The following is a 15,587-nucleotide window of genomic DNA, read 5'->3' on the forward strand; positions in this document are numbered from 1 at the left end:
GCAGGAATGCGGAGGGTGCTGCACAGACAGGGAGCTGGCCTGAAAGTATCTCTGGGGACAAGGTCATAGGCACACTATGGTTGTCAAAGTGAGCAAATGGAGGGGTCAAAAGACAAGGCTAAAGGTGGACAGTGTCAGGTCATAAGCTATGCTTAAAAAAAAAATAAAAAAGGTTTCAATTTACCCTGAGGGTCACAGAAAAACCAACAAAGAATTTTTAAGCAGACAAACTGCATGGTTGTGTTTGCTCTCAAAGACAGGGGACCCGAAAGGGCAGGCACCTGATTTCCTGGCTTCACCTACACCGCTGAGCACCGCAATGTATAAAAAGGGACAGGTGGTTTTTGACAGCAGAGTCCACTTTTAACAACCCCTGAAGCAGTAAGGAAGACTAGTTTCACTTCTCATATGGCAACCTTCAAACAGGCTCCCTGGTCATGGAGATCTGCTCTGGGAGATGGGAACCGTGTCTCGGCTCTTGTGAAAGGACAGAGACCAGGATTGGATAAGACCTCCCAAGAAGCACTGTTATCACCAGGGACAAATGAATGGAAGGTTCTGGGTTTAAGACAAACACATCCTACGGAACTTTATGATGGTAACGAGAATTCTCAGCAGGCAACTTTACCTTTTTGACATGGACATTTATGATGAATTTAGTCTAATGACACCGTGCGTGCCAAAAAAGAAGGGAATGCTACAAAAATCCGTGCCTGCTGAGCCCCACAAGACAACTCCTATCATGACCAAAGAACCATTAAAGGCCCCCCGAAATCACCTCTCATCATGTACTTAAACCACGATATATACATACTATTTTTTGAAGTACTTCAATTCTAAAACCAAGGCCCAAACAGTCATACTCTGATTTGTGAGAAGGAGACGGACCTCACGCCCCAGAGGCCTCAGAATCTCTAACTTCTAGGGAAGGAGAGGAAGAAGGGGCTGTGATCGGATTTAGTTTCTGGGCGGGACAGGAGGTACCAACACGATGAGATGCTAATTAACATCTGAAACTCCCAGCAGAGGCCTAGCCCTTCTGTGAAGCAGCCAAGATTCTGAAAGTCAAAGAGGGAGTCCAGGAGAGCCCCACACGTACCTGTCCGAAGTTTTCTTCATCAATACAGAACATGAGGTCCAGTTCAGTAGGATCATTTTCCAAGATCCATTTCAAAGAGTTGTAGTATTCACTATCCTATAGAAAATGACACAGAAATTAAGTCTTCCTTCCCCAAAAGTCATTTGACTTCTTCAAGCCATTAAGTCCTTGTTACGTAATCCCATTCAGAATGCTCAAGGCTTACTAGTCACTAACAGGTGTCTTGCTCTGCTCCAAACCTTCTCTTCCCCGGTCATTTAAAATATAAACCAAACCAAACCAATGTTTTGGTGGTAACAGGGGACTGGACTCGAATGCTGTCCTCCATGAAGCATAGAGAAAGCAACTTGCTCTGGCCCAGCAGAAGGTACATTCCCAAGCTGACCATGGAGAGATCAATTTACTCCCCATCTTTTGAGGATGAAAATATCAGAGGAAAACAAAAAAGACAGAGAATGTTCTACTTAAATACCAATGATTTTATACCACCTTCCTGCGCTTTTACTGGGCTCTGCAAGTCCTGTAAGCAAACAGGAAGGCTGCTCTGGTGTCACAGCCGGAACACAAGGCCCAAGGGCCTGGGATCGGGGACACACTGGCCAGGCTCCGGGAAGGCAGAAGGGAATGTGCGCACCAACCGTCAGGAGATGGTATACAATTTAGACGTGAAGAGAAATTTCTACGTTCCCAGCTATAAAAGTGTAAGTTAAAGGTGGAAGCTGAGAAGCCATCTCAGGCTGGTGCTCCGGCTCTGGGGAGCCACTCGCCCGCGGGAAGACCAGCTGAGTGGGTTCCGGTACCCCGCGAGCGTCACCCGCTCCCTTCACACGGAGATGGTGAGAGGAGCCCCGACGGATGCCCGTGAGCGAGGAGAACACGGCTCCCATGCCCAACCATCTAACAGACACCATCACACCGCAGCAAGGTCAAGGGGATACAGGTGCTTTTTTGTCAAGTAACAGGATATGAAAGCAGTGATGCAAATGTCCTAAGGGGACAGAGAGCTTCCTGATGGCCCAGTGAGTGCGCTGGCACTTGGGCAAATACCCCTATGCTCGGCCAGAGCTGGATGGTGGGGAGATGCGTAAATTAAAAGAAAAACAGAAGCAGGAAGTACATTATGGGAAGAGCGTCATTTTTGTTTTTATAGAAAATCCTTCCGGCCCTACAATGGTCAGCCTAGACAAAATGGGTACGTCAACTACAACGTGAAAACTCAAATCCCGTCTCAGAAGGTCTCCCAGCATCCTCCTCTAACTGGGTTGGTTCATCCTGTCCCCGGCACCGTACCGGTCACTGTCGCATCGGGGCGAGGGTACATGCTCGTCCCTTTATCTATGTTTTGGCCTCTGCTCCTGCTCTGTGCTGAGATCAGAAAACGAAGGGGCGGTCGACGAAATCTCTCAACACTGGCAGGAGCAGTCCTCGATGGCAAGCAAGAGCTGCCGCGGGACCACCAGTGGCCCCTGGATTTAATCTGGTCCAACCAGTTCTGGGTAAGTGAGGGGGCTGAGACTGGAGTCTACACCCACCTCAAACACCACAATTCCAGGGAACGTGAACAACGATTTACTGACTAGTAAACTCAGGGAGCTCAATTAACTTCTTGAACAAGTCAACGTTCCCTGTTGTTCAAACTGAACGATGACACCCACAAAAATCACTGTAGCTACAACGTGGCCTCAGCTACCCCTCTGTAAGGCACGGGGGCCCACGATGCCCGGCCGTGCTCCGTATTTACTCACCACAGACTCCATGTCATTCAGCGTTATCTGCTTGCCCAACATCATTTTGTAAAATGGTCTAATGAAGAAACCTAGGGCGGGTGGAAAGATACGGTTGGTTTCAGAGCTTTGACAGTGCCGTGCATCAGAGCATGAAACAGAACTGAGGCCGCTCTCTGGCTGAATGAGGGGCTCAGGAAGGACACTATAGCAGGGAGGGGTCAAAAGGCTTCTGGGAGGAGGAAAAAGAGCTTCTTCCGGGCCACGCAGGAGTCTGCAGCTCAAACAAGGCACATGAACAGGAGGGCAAAGAGCAGTGGAAGCAGAGGGGACCAGAAAGAGACTTGCCAAGGTGGGCCACTGCGGAAGCACAGCGCCTCCTGGGGAGGACAGGCCAGTGACGGGGCTGGAGAGTCAGGCCACCGCCTGCAGGGATCAGTCATCAGGGAAAAGCCAGGTGAAAATTCCGCCTGCACTTGGGGACCACTGTTTGGGCAGTAATGGGGAGAAAACCAGGAAGGCGGCACAGGGCCAACGAGGGAGACCACTCGAAAGCTGTGCAGTCTTCTAGGGCTGGGGATGAAGGCCTCTGGCGATGGACCCCACCACCACACAGGTGGCCAGCAGGGACCCCGACGTAAGCCGGCATCCCTGGACGCCACCTCCTCCCTCCCTCTCACCACGCCCCCCCATCTGATCTATCACAGAGCTCTGCTACATATTCCCAACGCTGCTGGCTCAATTACCTTCGGGGTCTGGGGAGGTAAAAGGCGGTGAAAGGAGTAAACCAGCAGAAGGGAGGGGTGGGCGGACCTTCAGAGAACAGAGGCTGTGGCCACCGGGGCACTCACCATTCTGACCACTCTGGCTCTTAACTCTGCAATTCCCTAGGGCAGTTCCTGCCCGTCCCTGCTACTTCCTCCAGAGTCCCTGTCCTTAAGCCATACCAGCTTCTAACTGTGCAAGTCCTACCCCCCTCACCCCACCGAGGTCAAACACTCCTGACCCTCCAGCCAAGACACCCTCTCCTGGTGCTGTGATTCTCCTGCTCCCCCCAGCCAAGAGAACAGAAGTTCACTGAGGTCAGAATCCTATCTTCTACTTTCTAGATTTTTCCAGAGTAACTAAGAATGCCTTCTCACTTGGCAGAAGGTAAGTAAACGGACCTCTAAGGCTGAAATGAATCTGCATAGGCTGAAATAATCTATGCCATGACTCCAAAGTTGCAAAGTAAAATAGACTCACACACACACTATATATGCATGTATTTTATATGTACAAAAATACCAAGGGCAGTTTCCTTCTAACCGAGAAAAAAAATGTTTACTTTCTCAACTGAAAATATGAAATGAGAAGATCAAAAACCAGCTAGCAAGTACCAGCAAAAACACATTAAAGAGGAAAAGTACAGAGCGGCCATCAATTATTGATTGGAATATCTAAGGTTCCATAAACACAATTAACATTAATTCCCCAGGAAACCTCATTTTCTATGGTAATTACAATTTTGACCCCAAATTTTACTTTTGGCCTATCCTCAACTGTCTCAAGCGCAAATTCTTCAAAAATAGGTATTTCTGAAGCTTTTATTTATTTATGAGAGAGTGAGCGAGCTGGTGGATGGAGGGGTAGAGTGGAGACAAGCGAACTCCTTGCTGAGCCTCCTTGCTGAGCGCAGAGCCCTTTGCGGGGCTTATCTCATGACCTGGGCTGAAATCAAGAGTTGGATGCTCAACCAGAGCCACCCAGGCTCTCCCTTCAAAGATATTTCTGACTCCACCTCCTCACCCATGATTTCTGCGAGGCCCTCTTATGGGTGCTGCTTCTGAAGTGTCAGAACCCAGCATAGGTCGCTCCTCTAACTAAGCCTATGCATCCAGCCAGGGAGGGAGTCTGACTTCTAACTGTGAGTGTGCCTTGAAATTCTTCCATGACTTATATACTCTGAGTAATAAGGAGATTCTTCCGTGCCGTCTGTTTTAGCGGTGATCCCAGGGTCGAGGTCTTCATTGGTTATAGCATGGCTTTGAAATTATTTATAATCTCTTTGCATTCAAAAGTAATGATTCAGGGACAAATGGAACAATAGCAGGATATTGGATGGATTAGATCATTTAAATTAACTTTTCAATTAGCTTTTCCATCTGTCACCAAATCTACCTCTTGCTTAAAAAAAAAAAAAAAGTTATTCTGGAAAACACAGAAAATGTGCAAATACAGAATGTTCTGTGCTTCACGTTGTAAGGTTAAAAAAAAAAATTTTTTTTTTTTTTTTTTTTTTTTTTTTAATGTGCAGACACTGTTTTCGGTGCTCAAATTAGGATGACACCAGGGAAAAGCACCTCTTTCACGGCAAACCATAAAACGAATTTATCCAACTCCAGAGAATCAGTGAAACTTCTGCTTAAAACTGCAATGTGAAGATACGACGCCTAGTAAGGAACCACAGACAGCCCCATCTTATTTCCGTTACGTCATGACATCTCAGTAACTTACCATCTAGAAGCTTCCCATGGAATACCGCCAGACCAGCAACTCTTCCGATAAAAGTGAAGTAGGACAAATGGTCTTCGTTACAGAGGCCAGAGTTGGGATTGATCTGAAGTGTGTAGTTGTCCCTTTGGGGAGGGAGAGAGAGGTAAAGCGCATCATACTTTTATTTTTGATTTTTTAAAAATTTTATTTATTTGACAGACAGAGATCGCAAGCAGGCAGAGAGGCAGGCAGAGAGAGGGAAGGAAGCAGGCTCGCCACTGAGCAAAGAGCGTGATGTGGGGCTCGATCCCAGGACCCTGAGACCATGACCTGAGCCAAAGGTATAGGCTTAACCCACTGAGCAACCCAGGCACCCCACAATCATACTTTTAAATAAGAAACTCAACAGTCTGAATTCTCCTTTGCCACCCGTCCTTAGACGTGCATGGCACACCTGCGAACACTGTACCCAATGGGAATGCTAGAGAACACAACTTACTGTCTAGTTAGCCCCGCTGTGACCGACTGATGTCTAACAGAGCAGGCGCACATGCCCTATGTAAGTTACACCGCAAGAAACTGCTGATATCTGACTACTTTTACTCTACAAAAAATGTCAATTTCATACGATTCAATCCAGTATCTTGGGAGGATGAGGAACACCATATATCAGAAGGGCCGTGTGTCGATTCCCAATGACGTGAGTACTACGGGTTTTCTCTGTGAGGATAAGGGTTGTTTCCTTTGAGAGACATTTGGTTTGGAGATCAAAGTTTTCCCGATGGACCCAACCCTTGTCTGACCACTACTCTGCCCGGAAAGGCTCCAAGAACACTGGGAGCAGCACGTGGCTCTCTCAACAACGCCAACCTCAAAATGTTCACATGTAGCTACTCATCTGTCTTTGGTCTCAAGATCTGGCTGATCAGTGGTTTTCAAAAGGGGCTCCACAGAATCCCTGGGCGGCAGGGCAGGTGGTGTCTCTCTGGGAATGTAGGAGAGAGATAAGGGTCTCGCCTCCCTACCCTGCCCTCCATTTCAATGGTTTTTATCAATTTCACACTGCAGGCTTTCTCATGGGACTTGGGAACAACAACAAACAAAAAAAAAAAACCAAAATGGGAATTCCTGGCTAGAGCAACCGAGGAGGGCGTGGAGACTGGCTTCCAAAAGAGCTCTCAGGGGAGCAGCACCAGGTAGATGATGCAGGAGAACCCAGGTCCCCTTACAGCACAGGCTGCCCTTCAGCAAGGTCAAGGACTGTTCTACTGGGGCCTCAAGCCTAAACCTAGCCTAAGTCTCTGGAGACTCCACAGCCTGGAAGGAGTGCCTAGCTGTGTGAGCCATGGGTGTTTGATTCCTGAGAAAGCGACTAAGTCTGTCTCAGCTTCGTGTTTGGTGAAGATGAAATCCTAATACGAGGGAGAATCTGTTTCTTCCTTTATAGGACCGAGATGGTACTCTAGATCCTGAAGAATGGGTCCTCAAAGTTCGTATCATTTGCCTTTGAGTAACAGAACTTCAGAAAGTGTCCTTGTTCCTGACGTGATGATGAGTTTCGGAATTCTGACACTGACAAATGCTCCCAATTTAGCACAGCATTACTAATGAACATTGCCTCTTGTTCCTCACCAGAAGTACCCAGCACATTTTCCATTTCGATTACATGAACCCGAATGACAAGGGAAAAATCATTCTTAGGTGTTCACAGAGTGCATTACTTCACCATGTGGAGTGGAAACCCGTTCAAGACTTATGTGGGGTGGGGGTGGGGGGTTCTGAAATCAGCAGTGTTAGTTCGTCCTGAATGACTGAGCCACTCATTCTCCCATTAAGTTTAAATTCATTATAAATAAAACCCTTTTTGGTGGGGAGGGAGCACATTCTGAGTGCCCTTGGCATACTTACGTGGCAGAGTACTCAAAAAGCCCATAGTAGGGGTTGAACATCTCTTTGGACAGTAGGAAGAACCACTCTCGGGCCACACCCCCATAGTCAAGACCTTTCTCTGATTCAAATTCGATCCACAATCTAGCTTTCAGAACATCTGGTCTTTTCACGGACATAATTCTCCGATAGGACTCTTCGAAGATGTTATTTCTGTGAAGTTTCATTTCAAACCTATTTGGAATATCAGCCTACGCGAAAGAAGAAAACAAGCACGTAATCATATAGCAAATACGCATCCGACTTTTGAACAGAGAAAAACAACGAAGAGTAGAAATGACAGCAGTCTTCAAATAAGCAGAGACGAAGGGCTCCAACAGAGAGTCCGTCCTTCAGGGATTTCCTCACACACACAGCACGCCTCACTGTGTGTGGCCAAGATACACAGAGCGTGTCCCAGCAGCCATCCGACAGAGGCACAAGAAATGACACAGAGCAGAATTTGGACAGTCAACCTCTCCCCCTTCCATAAATAGCTGTGAGGTACCCATCCACCTGCTGGCCTCTGAAATATGGTCAATTCTCCATACTGCTTCTGCCAAAGAAAGGGATGGTAGTCCAGGTCATCATAACCCACAAAACCATCCCCATCCGGCCCAGGGGAGACCCTTTCTCAACTCTGGCCCGGCCTTCAGCTGGGCCGTGTGACCCATGCCTACAGGCTAATTCTGCTGCCACGAGAGGCGGGCCCTCAAGGATCATACCAGGTTGTGGAAAAGCAACACAAAGATTACAGTTAAAGAACGTGACCATGAACAGGCCCTTAAGGGAAGCTGTGAATCACTGCTGCCTGGAAAAAGGAGGACCAGGGTTAGCTTTGCCCCGACAGCGGACGCCCTGGCAGGACGCCAGAGCGAGACATGCTCTTATCCAGAGTCATCCCCGGCCACTGGGGGACATGCAGGATACTCACGAAGTAACGCTGATGAATTTCCTGTGTGTGTTACAGAGCCACTGCAAAAGCGGCTCTCCGAGGGCTACCTGCATCAGCACGCTGGAGGGGAGAAGACCCAACGTGGGAGCTCCCGACGCAGAGATTGTGCCCCATGCACCTGTGTGTCCCCAGTGCCTTGGCCATCATGGAGACCCAGAAAAGAGGCATCGACCAAGGCCATGGAGCAGGAGAGACCAAGATGACACCTGGGCAGACTGGGGCGAGGGGAGTTGTGCCTAACACTGCCTCTTCCCGAGGGGAGGAAGCCAAGAAACAATGGCCGGTGCAGAAACCACGAGCGCACACACTGAGGGGAAAACAGACGGAATCTGTACCAGGGAGGTGACGTCAAACAGGAAGACAGAAGACACAGTGCTGAAGACCCGGGGCGGGGGGTGGGGGTGGGAACAACAGGAAGGGATGGACCACAGGATGGTGTCAGTAGAAGTGTAATACTGTGATTTAAAATGTGGCCTGTAAACACCTCACAGGGCTTCCCACTGAGAATTTCAATCTGAAAATTATACTCGCTCCTAACATGCCAAATATTATAATTTAATATGGTAAACTGTATTTGTGCTGGGGCGCCTGGGTGGTTCAGTCGTTAAGTGTCTGCCTTCGGCTCAGGTCACAATCCCAGGGTCTGGGGATCGAGACCCACATCTGACTTCTTGCTCAGCGGGGAGCCTGCTTCTCTCCCTCCCACTCCCCCTGCATGCGTTCCCTCTCTTGCTGTCTCGCTCTGTCAAATAAATAAAATTAAAAAAAATTTTTTTGTGTTATACATATAATTAAAACTATACTTCTGAATGGGGAGGGAAGGATAGGAACCTTTTTCTGAGTAGGGTCAGGTTTTAAGACGATCACTGTAGGCTTCTCCGCATATTCCCAGTAGGTCCCTAATTATTTTATATCCCATTAAAATCATTTTTACCTTGCGATGTATTATGTAAGACATAACTGTTCAGGTTGATTTGATATGTAATACTAAGTCAGTCTTCACTTACCAGGTCTCTTAAAAAGAAAATTCAGACTGAAGAGCCAGGTGGGTCAAAGTACAATGGGAAAAGGAAGGTAACTGTTTTTAGTGTACACACACGGTAACACACAAGTTGTTCTCACTGAAGTCACTTTGGTCACTTACAAAGGACTAAAACAGCATTTTTGGAAGACATGTTACTCACAGGTTTCTTTAATTTCTTCCTAAAGTAGTCATATTTCTGCTTAAATTCTCTGGAGTAAGGAACAGCCTGGAAGATAAATTTATAAATATAGATAATGTAAATAAATATACTTGAAATTTTATGTATACTGAGCCAACATTCACAGAATTTCACAAATCATAAACCTTACAGTTCTCACTCTCCATATTATCACTGAAATTTATATAATGTCTACACGGGAAAGTTCTAGAAATTATTGAGGCTAATCAGCACTGTATTGGGGGAGGCTTTCACCCCTGAAAACAACGGTACTGATATTTAAGAAATCATTTTTGGGGATTTGTCACATAAAGCAAAGCACTGTCCATGTGACTTTGGTCTAAATGGGAGTCAGGGTGTAACCTTTTTGTTGTTTTAAGTTTAGGAAAAAGTTACTGGTTATGATTTTTTAACACAAAACCCAAAATGACCTATGTGGTCATTTTGAAAAGACTAACCATGCTTTTCAAAGCCACGGGGAGGAAATAAAATGACAAGGCCAGTGACTGGATACTCTTGCCCAGGGTTCTAAAACCAGGTAGACAGCATTCTGGAAACATCTTCGGTTTAGGAATCAGAAGTTTTGCCTCTTACTAGTTAGTAGTCTCGGGCAGGGATTTCTTTAAATGTGGAATAGCTTATCTAGGAAGCAGAGTGATGGTGCCAAAGATGGGGGATTCAGTAACTAAGTTAGCGATCATTACTCAAAAGTTGTAGACTCTCTCCTGGCGAAGTAATAACATTTTAATGTAGTCCCTTACATTCTTCACTTGCGATGTTGTAAAGTAGCTCACAGTATCTGAGAGCCAGAGCCCTGACTTCAGGCTCCTGAAAAGGCTTCGAATTTTTTTTATGAAGCAGAAAAGATTGGCTTTTGCACACACATGGACATAACTGGGACAAGCTTCATACTCAGAAAAACTCATTGCTTTTTCACAAATAGTATGAATTTGGACAAGAACAGTTTTGCCGATATCATTTTGGGCTAAGTTAATAAAACATACTTATCCTTAGCAAGTGTCTCCAGACTCCAAGCCTAACGCCACCTTACACTTTTAGAAAGAGGAAAAGTGAGGAACCAAAGCTTCCTTCCTTCATACTATTTTAAGACACAATCACACAAACAAGAAGCCAAAACAAAAATAACCACTCTTATAGAAAACAATAGTCATGTCAGTGTTTTGCTTTGTAGTTCAAGACCAATAAAGACAAAGTGTTCATGTGTCCTAAGGACAGTCTAAGGACAATTTAGGGTACCTGGGGTCTGTTCTGAAGTTTTTAAGCCATTCTTCATTTGATTTTCCATTGAGCTCTAGATCTGACCACATTATCATATTTATTTTGGGCCCTGTTTAGTCTGATGATACCACGTATGAATGTCCTGATTCTGGAAAAGGCAGAAATTTTGCCAATATCTGGACAACCACCAACATAAGGGAAAGGACCCAATGTTCTGACATAAGCCAATGAAGACATTTTCATGTTTTTGGCTTTACTAACACTAGAGCCCATTACAAACTAAGACTTCCTGTATATTCACTATTTGGTGGTTCCTTTACTGAGTCACTCAACAGACATTTCTTGAGCACCTACTACGTGCTGGGCATCTGAGGTGCTTGGGAAGTAATGCTATCTCAACCAATGATTTCTTTCCCTGTTCCCTCGCCAGGCTTGCAAGCTGCTATGTGCAACAGGCAGTAGGAAATACACGAAGAGTGGTGAATGTACTGAGGAAAAATGGAGAGAGAGCGCCAAGTAAGCTACTTGGTATAAGTGGTCAGGGAAGGCAGCTCTGTGGAAGGGACATCTGAGCAGAGTGACAGGAGGGACAAAAGCAGTGTGTGTAGTCTCGAGAAGGAAAGTGTTCAGCCAATGCTCTTAGTTACACTTAACAGTGACAGAGGGAAAGTAAAGCTGAACAAAGCCAGGCCCTTCCACTGCCTCAGGCTGGCTTTAGCGGACCTGACTTGTCAGGGAGAGCCCCATGCCAGCTCGCCATTGACAAACCCTCTTGACCATAGAATTTCTTCACAGTTAAGAAGAAATGGACCAGATGCACTTCAAGGCTCTTCCATTTCCAAAATTCTGTGATCCCCAGCTCTTACTTTTTGGTTTTGTGTGCTCCCTGAAAATGTTGAAGAAAGGCTTAAAATTCAAGTTCAAGAGTCTTAAATGACAGGGAGGGGGAGGGGATGTATTTTAAAATGTTGCCCCAGCCTGAGCTCTCTCTTCTTCTGTCTGCCTTATAACTGGGAGGTGCTGATTACACGTGGGAGGAAATAAAATGCTGAGGTATTTCTGGTCTTTCTTTCTGGGGAATGAGGCATGAGAACTGAAAAATCATTATCTTCCTCCAATACTTTTCTCTCTAGAGAGAGTTCTTATGAATAAAAAGAAGATTAAGGAGGTTTTTATATTCTCAACAGATGTCAACAGCAGAGCAGGACGAAGACATCCATATTGTGGAGCCTCTGAAGACAATGACAAGCGTAGGCTGGCCATGTCTTGTACTGGACAGGCCAGACCGTTTACTCCCGCTCTTGAAAACGTGGCATCTTATTTTCTTATGTGCAATCTAGCTTATAAAATAAAGCCTGCTCCAGAACTTAACGTGCCTGTTGATTCAAGCCCTTCACTCTTTATTAAATAGGTTTCCTATTCTGAGCAAAGGTGACATGCTGCCTTGTGGCAGAAGCTGGGCTTGAGTATTTTCTGTCCATCCTAGCCCAGCTGGTGCCAGAGCTCCTTCCGGAGGAGGGCTTGTGTCCAACACGGAGACTCAGGGGAGAGGTCAGCACACCTGTCGCTCGACTTCCACTTCTGGCATTTGCTGGAACTAAGGGCGACACAATTAATTTTCTGAGCTGCTGACAAACTGGGAAGAGCATCGTCTTCCCTATCTTCTGGGGGGGACCTGCTCTGAATGGTCAAAGCAGCTGATTATGAAGTTCTCAGCAAAGTACAAAGCGTGACACAAACATGAGAGCATTCATAAGAGCAGCAAGCACGGACAGCACTTAACACTTGCGCTGGTGATGCCTGGAACACGGAGAGCTTACTGACTTACAGTAATGTTGCGCTGGCTGCCACAGGAAGGCACCCCGCCCCCCGAAACTGGGTTTTTTTTTTTTTTTTAAACTTGGGGGAAAAGAGAAACTTGAGGTTCCAGATAAGCAGAAAGACTTAAAATTAAAGAAGTGGGCATTGGACCTAGACTTGGTGCTTGGGCTGGGATTTTAATCCTCATGGGGGGGAGGGGCACAGAAGTTGGCCTATAGTCTGCACGACCTAGGGAGTAAGAATAGAGTTCCCTGCTTAAAACCTCCATCTGACATGGGGACAAGAAAACTACCCGCCAGCCCAGGAAAGTTGTAAGGAAGCTTACCTTCTGTCCAGGACCACAAACGAGAGAAAAACAAAAAGAAACAGACCTGTAATACAGTCATACTCTAAGCCTACACCAAAGTGGGTATGAAGTCCACAGTTCTAGTAACTGGGTCTGCATGATCCCAAGCTAAGAAGTTCACGGTAAACACAAGCCAGGTCTTATAAGTGCCTCATGGGGGGGCGGGAACAAAAGGAAAAGAAAAAAAGAAAAAAAAAAAGATGAGCGCACACACACAAATTATAAACTGAAACTGGTTAGAAACCGAACTAAACTGTACTAGCATGGAGGAGAGTCTACAGACACGACATATGGGAGATTTCAGAGATAACAGAATAATCTGAAAAGAGAATACTTATAAGCATTTTAAGAATGATCGGAGAGCTATGGATGAATTAAAAAAGAAAATAAAAAATGAAAGAGCATGACAGAGGAACAGTAACTGAAAAGACCAAGCAAATTTAAGAAGACCCAATAGAATGATGAGTAATTAAACACAGTTAATGAAGAATAGACCCAATGAACTGGTAAAGGGCAGGTTATAAAAAGCTTAATAAGAAAGAATCAGCTGAGAACTGAGCCCGCAATACAGCAATGAGATAGATGCTGGGGGTGGAGGGGGAGAGGGAGAGAAGGAGACAGAGAGAGAGAAAGGGAGAGAGATGGAAAACAGGAAAGCTAAGAGATTAGGAAGACAGAAGGTAAAGGTGAATCACATACCCAGGAGGAATACTGGTACAGATAACCAGGAAGAATGGCAAGGATAGAGTATGTGAGAAATAACTGCTGAGAATCTTCTAGAATGGAGGGAAGATAGGGTCCTCATACTGAAGAATTACAGTGAGTCCAAAGCAGAATCAATATAAAGAAATCCACACTTAGGTTCATGAGAGTAAAACCATACAGTGCCAAAGTTGCAGAGAAAATTCAAAATTGCCAGAGAAAAGAAAGATTTACCTACCAAAAAATGACAATCAACAACCTTCTCAATAGTTGTGGAGGTTGGAAAACAAGAAAGAAAATCTCCAAAGTTTTAGGAAAACAACTGTTGGCCAAGGCTTCTAGAGCTCAACTGCCGTTTAACGGAGAGGTCAGATAAGCCCTCCCTTCAGACGAAGAGCTCCCACTCTCGGACAGTGCTGCCTGAGCGGCAAGGCCAACCGTGGGAGCAGGTGTTCACACACAGACCTCGCTGACCTTTAGCAGGCCTGTGCTGGGACACCCCTATTTGCACAGCTAAGAAGCTTCCAGATGATTCTGATGCTGCTGATCTGTAGATAACACTCTGAGAACCAGGAACCATATTCATTTGGAGGATAACCTGGTGTTTAAATAGCAGGTCTAAGAACCAATGTGGCCGCAGAAATCTGTCTACACACACCGGAAGGAAATAAGCACGTTGTCTGTTGTGGAAATGGGTAAAATATCAATGGCTCTTTAGAAGGTTTTAAAATGTTGCCGAACAATGGAGAGTGAGTGGAAGAATGGCTGAGAGTTCCCTCTAGTCCTACCTTGCTCAGGAGGTGAGTACGGAGCTATTACTTTTGACATGAAGTACGTTGACTGAAAACTTTAATGTAAGCACCAGAAGCACAGAAACAGGAAATACAACTTCAAAGCAAGTATAGAAAACAAAAAGAAATAAAGGGTACTTCCTCAACCTGACAGAAGGTAAGGAAAGGGGAAAAATATGGGTAGCTGAGTGGGAGGAAAGTCATACCAGGGAAATATTAAAGAGAAAGTGAATGTAATGGACTGATAAAGCCATGCTTGCCATCGGAGAGTCCGACACTACTGTCTTGGTTAGACAGAACGGCCAGGGGGAAAAAAAAAAAAGCAGTGATGGAAATGGATAATTTGAACACCATATGCTTAATTTAATGGACATGTAAAGAACTCTATACCCAACAAAGACAGAATACACATTCTTTTCAAACACAAAAGGAACATTTAGAAAAAATGGCCAAGTTGCCAAGGAAGTTTCAAATATCTGGTAATCAATATTCCATAGATAATATTCTCTGACCACTATGCAGTAAAATTGGAAAATTAGTAAGAAATGGATAGGCAAAAACCCTTCCATACTCTTAGAAACGAAAAGCACATTCTAAATAGCTTGTAAGTCAAGGAGAGAAAGAAATCATGGAAATTACCAAATATTCAGAACTGAATGACAACAAAAGCCAGCTGTCTGTATTAAGTTGATAATTACCTAAATATACATGTTCTTCCTGAAAGAAGCATCCCTATTACTAATGAAAGAATGAAACAAGGCTCTTTTGTTAGTTAAAAAAAAAAAAAAAGGATCTTTCTTTGGGTCAAATTTACTTGGATATATGATGCTAAATAATTTTCAACACCAGTAAGAACTAACAGTGTTTGAGTAAAGGTAGATGACCAGTTAAGTGATAGAGATGTTTCCAAAGGCTTCAGAATTATGTCAGAAGTCCTCTGTCACTTGAAAACCGCACCGATTCCTGAATACCTTGTTTGTGAGGATGTAGAAGAGAAAAAAGGACTCTAACACCTTATCGTGACTGTGAATGTATCAAAAGGAAGCCATGGTAGTAAGCCAGGTGTTGAAGTCACATAAAAAGCAGCTGTTTTAACTGAGGTATGATTGGGCACTTGGCGTTACACAGTAGCAAAGGAGCTGAACAAAGCCAATAAACAAATCCAACAATTTAAACTAAGGGGATATCAAATATCAAAGGTACGTTTGCATGGCATTACCTTTCACGTTTTCAAACGGACTTACCTTTGTTAACTGAGAACCTAATTTGAATGGAATCAGATTAAAGCCACAAAAGCAGTATTTTAA

The 15,587-nt window shown here is 45.1% G+C and overlaps 1 protein-coding gene across 7 annotated transcripts in view; it reads right to left on the reverse strand.

Moving 5' to 3' along the window:
• The window catches only part of NEDD4L (NEDD4 like E3 ubiquitin protein ligase), a 329,515-nt gene that overhangs the window by 20,439 nt on the left and 293,489 nt on the right, over positions 1-15,587 (reverse strand). For all 7 annotated transcript variants that reach the window (XM_059139231.1, XM_059139230.1, XM_059139232.1 and 4 more), the window contains 5 exons: positions 9,364-9,429; positions 7,207-7,436; positions 5,320-5,441; positions 2,845-2,915; positions 1,100-1,195 (listed from right to left, as the gene is read on the reverse strand). In XM_059139231.1, the coding sequence (XP_058995214.1) occupies positions 1,100-1,195; positions 2,845-2,915; positions 5,320-5,441; positions 7,207-7,436; positions 9,364-9,429 (585 nt within the window). The remainder of the gene's footprint in view (positions 1-1,099; positions 1,196-2,844; positions 2,916-5,319; positions 5,442-7,206; positions 7,437-9,363; positions 9,430-15,587) is intronic.

This window comes from Mustela lutreola, chromosome 11 (assembly GCF_030435805.1).
Source record: "Mustela lutreola isolate mMusLut2 chromosome 11, mMusLut2.pri, whole genome shotgun sequence".
Lineage (NCBI taxonomy): Eukaryota > Metazoa > Chordata > Mammalia > Carnivora > Mustelidae > Mustela > Mustela lutreola.